At 31.2% G+C, this 4,297-nt stretch overlaps 1 protein-coding gene across 2 annotated transcripts; it reads right to left on the bottom strand.

Annotated features, from left to right (window-relative positions):
- Positions 1-522: 522 nt before the first annotated feature.
- On the bottom strand, positions 523-2,511 carry LOC111675374 (cAMP-dependent protein kinase catalytic subunit 2). Of its 2 annotated transcripts, none has more exons than XM_046949667.1 (7): positions 2,402-2,511; positions 2,227-2,333; positions 1,987-2,162; positions 1,692-1,921; positions 1,474-1,639; positions 1,136-1,413; positions 523-1,060 (listed from the first exon to the last, which is right to left on the bottom strand). In XM_046949667.1, exons 1-7 carry the CDS (start codon positions 2,407-2,409, stop codon positions 844-846), a joined length of 1,182 nt encoding a protein of 393 aa, XP_046805623.1. In that variant the 5' UTR covers positions 2,410-2,511; the 3' UTR covers positions 523-843. The 2 variants fall into 2 exon arrangements, with proteins under 2 accessions (XP_046805623.1, XP_023291896.1); XM_023436128.2 differs by having other exon boundaries at positions 527-1,060; positions 1,984-2,162.
- Between the last annotated feature and the right edge of the window lie 1,786 nt (positions 2,512-4,297).

Here is a 4,297-nt window from a genome sequence, read left to right as displayed (position 1 = left end):
ACAACCGCTTCAGTTTCGCCTATATATACTATCTGTTTCAATACTCAAATATTTTTTTACGTCACATGATTATCAGATTTAGAATTTTTTTGGTTTCTTCGCCTATATCTATCTATATATCTATCTATCTATCTATCTATCTATCTATCTATCTATCTATCTATCTATCTATCTATCTATCTATCTATCTATCTATCTATCTATCTATCTATCTATCTATCTATCTATCTATCTATCTATCTATCTATCTATCTATCTATCTATCTATCTATCTATCTATCTATCTATCTATCTATCTATCTATCTATCTATCTATCTATCTATCTATCTATCTATCTATCTATCTCATTACCTATTACATAAGGAGATCTGCAGAGGAAGGGCCTGCAGCACGGTCCGTGCACACACTAGTACATCACATTTTCTTATTTCATACGAGTTTTTTATTTGTCTTCATAATTAAACGTTTTCTAAAATCAAATTAATTTCAAGAATTGGGGACATTTATCATTTTCAAAAAAATACTTGATTTCTGAACATAAAACTTGTAATTTATTGCTTTCACAAGGAAAGTTCAGCAACAACCATACTTTATGTGTGGGAACAAAAGAAAATCGTTCCCCCATTTTGGTGGGATCTAGATTTTAGACACAAGAAAAAATCACTAAATGATCATGTCAAGACAGAATGAAAAAGAGGCGGAATAAATCGAATGACAATTTCTAAATCAAACACATGTTTAAAAAATTTAATGTGAAAAGAAAATGTGTAAGTATTTGGAAATCTATCTAAATTGAAATTAAATAAGAAATTAGAAATTAATTACATGTTTTTTTAACCACATTAAAAACTGGCAAACAAATCAGCATGACGATTAACTTTCGATTTGTGTGGAGGTTTCGGATCTGGATATTTATCAAAATTTGATAAATCTTCCACATTAGAAATGCGCGGTATATATGGAGGAGGGATTTCTTGATTTAACAGAGCATACCAATCGACATTTTTAAACCACGCATGATCTTTTATATCTTTAATACCATTTATTAAATTTCCATATCTGTTATAATATATAATATAAAGAAATCCAATCTATAATTATTGTAAAATTCTAAACGTTTCTCATTTCAATTACCTTTTCGATAAATCCACTTGCAACAAATGATCTATTAAATCCTTTAAAGGCGCACTAAAATAGGCGGGCATTTTATAGGTACCTTCACAAATTTTTGTATACATTACCATTACATCACGATTATGGGGCGCAAAGGGTGAACTACCGGCCACAAATTCATAAAGTAAAATGCCAAATGACCACCAATCCACACTAGTGCCATAAGGTTTTGATTGTATAATTTCGGGGGCCAAATACTCGGGGGTGCCGCACAAGGTAAGAGTGCGAGTTTCAACTTTCTTGTTTTTCAGAAAATAACTATTTAATATCGAAATATAAAATATAGAAAATAAACTTACTTTGGCAAAACCGAAATCGGTAATTTTGATATAACCATATTTATCAAGTAAAATATTTTCTGGTTTTAAATCCCGATATAGCAAATGCATAGTGTGCATATATTCCAAACCCATAAAGACTTGAGCAGCATAAAATCTGGCTTGTTTTTCGTTAAATTTACGAACTCTACAAACGATATTAATTACAGAATAGGACGGAGAGCAAATGATATACTTACTTGCGATGATAAGTAAACAATTCGCCACCGTTGATAAAAGGCAAACCGAGATATAGGTAATCATAATCCTTGGCAGAAAATTCCAAACTAATAAGGAATGGAAAATTAATGGCGGCCAACACACGCTTCTCATTATGAACATGGGTAACTTGTTTCGTTTTAACTATTTGATCTTTTACGAGAATTTTTACCGCATAATAATTGCCCGCATTACGATGTTTAATAAGAACCTGTTGTAGTAAAATAACAGTTATTTCAAACTTGTATAAAAATCGAACAATTTAGAGACTACCACGCGACCAAAAGAACCTGCTCCCAGCGTGGCCAATTCATCATAACCATCCAGACCGCTCTCGGGCGAAGGCTTGGGATTATCCCAGGCCTTATTGAATTCTTCACGAAACTTTTGCAATAAGTCATCATAGTCAACACCGGGACTATAATATTTGGTGGGAGGCATACGACGTGTAGCTAATTTTTATTAAACTTTTGAAATGAAATACTAATTATTTAAATAAAAAATCAGTCTACACACCTTCTATCACACTGGTGGATCGCGCCGATAGTTTTGATTTACTGCGTCGGTTTTCTATAGAGGTTTTGATATTTTTCTTTCTTTCATCTCCACTAGATTGTTGACGACTTATGGTTGAGGTTCATATAAGAAGTTCGTGTTAAATTTTATAGCAGCAATATATAAAAGGACTTACGGTTTCATGACTTTAAAGAATGATCGCAGTTTTCAGTAAAAAAATTTTTTTAATTTTTTCTTTGTTTGTTTTTAATTTAGGATTTATTTTAACAATTTGTCAAATATAATATCCCAGCTAGCAAAGCAGTATGACCGTGATATTTCAACTTTATTTAGAACCTTTAGGAGCGGAGCGATAAATTTTTGATCTTTAAAAGATAATTTAAAAAAAAAAAAAAAAAACTACATGCGTTTGAGAGTTTCGATATCTTTTGTACTCTTGAATATATCGCAATGAAAGCTAAGTTTTTGAATGACAGTTGTAGGTGATCCTGGGCAAAATAGGGGCCTGTAGTTAGTACTTCAAAGACCACGCCGATCAAAAACCGATAACAAATACTTTTGTGAACAAAATGAGCAAAATATAACTACAGATGTAAATGGTCGTCCTTCCTTACAGAAACAATTTTTTTTGGGAAATTATATACAAATTTTATATAATCCGGAAAGAAGACCTAACCTTAGTTATGAACCGATCCTCATTTAATTTTGTAGAGATATTTTTGGGTAACACAGAAATTTTCTATGTCGTATTTCATCGCTACACATGCATTATTAAGCGAGTTACAAGAATGACAAACATTTCTACGTTTACTGTACATATGTGTAATCCTTGGTCGAAAATGAAGGTACAGAAACCACATAAAGAATAGGATAAATAAGGCATATAGGTGCATGGCAACATTAGGGCAAATACAAACAGTATACCGTTGTTCCACCAATGGCTCTAAATTAGGAAACAAAAAGAGCCTGTGGTTCTATATTGAGTACCTAGAAATATAAATATACCAGCGTAACGGAATATTAATTGGTTTGGAATAAATATGGCGCCCATGGCACATACTATATATTTACCGAAGGCCAGAAGGCAATGAGGCTGATATTAGGTTACATAATTAAATCTAAAAACGTGTTGGATTATAAAAACGATTTAACTGAGTATTCTTTCAGAAGTAAGGTTGTCATCATGCACGGATCCACGAGGAAAAAAGGGAAAATTTACAAAACGAACACTTTTCATACAAAATATAAAAATGAGTAAAAAGAAAATAATTGAAAAAAACAAGACGACAATGAGGGCGATATCAGGTTACAGAATTACATCAGGCGCGGATCCTAGGGAAAGAGGGAAATTACCGACACACCCCCCCCCCCCAAAACCAAAAAATTTTCATACAAAATATAAAAATTCTATAAAAGAAAATAAGTGGAAAAAACAAAAGTTGCACAAAAAATCGAGCTGCATCCGCGGCTGGTTTATATCATATTCATTGGCTAGAAGTCGGCAACGAAGTGACAAATATATGTAAAATGTGTTGCAAAAAAGCAAAATCAAATTTGTTTAAAGTTATATTTTAAATTTCAGTTAATTCAGAACATAATAGTAAGATTTAAGAACAAATCTACTCAATATATGGAACATTAACTACAGTATTCATAAAGATTCTATTATATGTTTTGGCTTAGTAATCAGTTTTTTATATTAAATTCATGTTTTATCCATTAATAAAACTTTGTTAATTATTTATGAATGCGGGATAAATCTTTTGTAAAATGACAAAACATTTTACAATTTGCTATATTTTTTATTTTCTTACGCTGCTCTAAAATGATGTCCATAGTAAATTTGAAATTCTTTTCATTTTTACGATCAGATTATTGATAAAATGTTGCAACAATTGCTAGTCGCACTAAAAGCTAAATTCGTACAAAGTTTTATTACCTCTGCGGCTAAAAATACCAAAAACAAAAAAATATATATATATATGTAGATGAGTAAAACTCATATAAACATTTGCTAAAAGCCAATGGATTTTAATAAAATCGTAACAACAACACAACGGCAATATTTAAT

The sequence above is a fragment of the Lucilia cuprina genome, chromosome 4 (assembly GCF_022045245.1).
Source record: "Lucilia cuprina isolate Lc7/37 chromosome 4, ASM2204524v1, whole genome shotgun sequence".
NCBI classification, from domain to species: Eukaryota; Metazoa; Arthropoda; class Insecta; order Diptera; family Calliphoridae; genus Lucilia; species Lucilia cuprina.
This window is presented reverse-complemented; position numbering and strand designations above follow the sequence as displayed.

Bases quoted from the DNA above. Each gene is read 5' to 3' on its own strand.
- LOC111675374 (XM_023436128.2), bottom strand. The intron at 1,414-1,473 runs GTAAGTTTATTT...CTGAAAAACAAG, and splicing joins CCGATTTCGGTTTTGCCAAA to AAAGTTGAAACTCGCACTCT. The intron at 1,061-1,135 runs GTAATTGAAATG...ATATTATAACAG, and splicing joins CAAGTGGATTTATCGAAAAG to ATATGGAAATTTAATAAATG.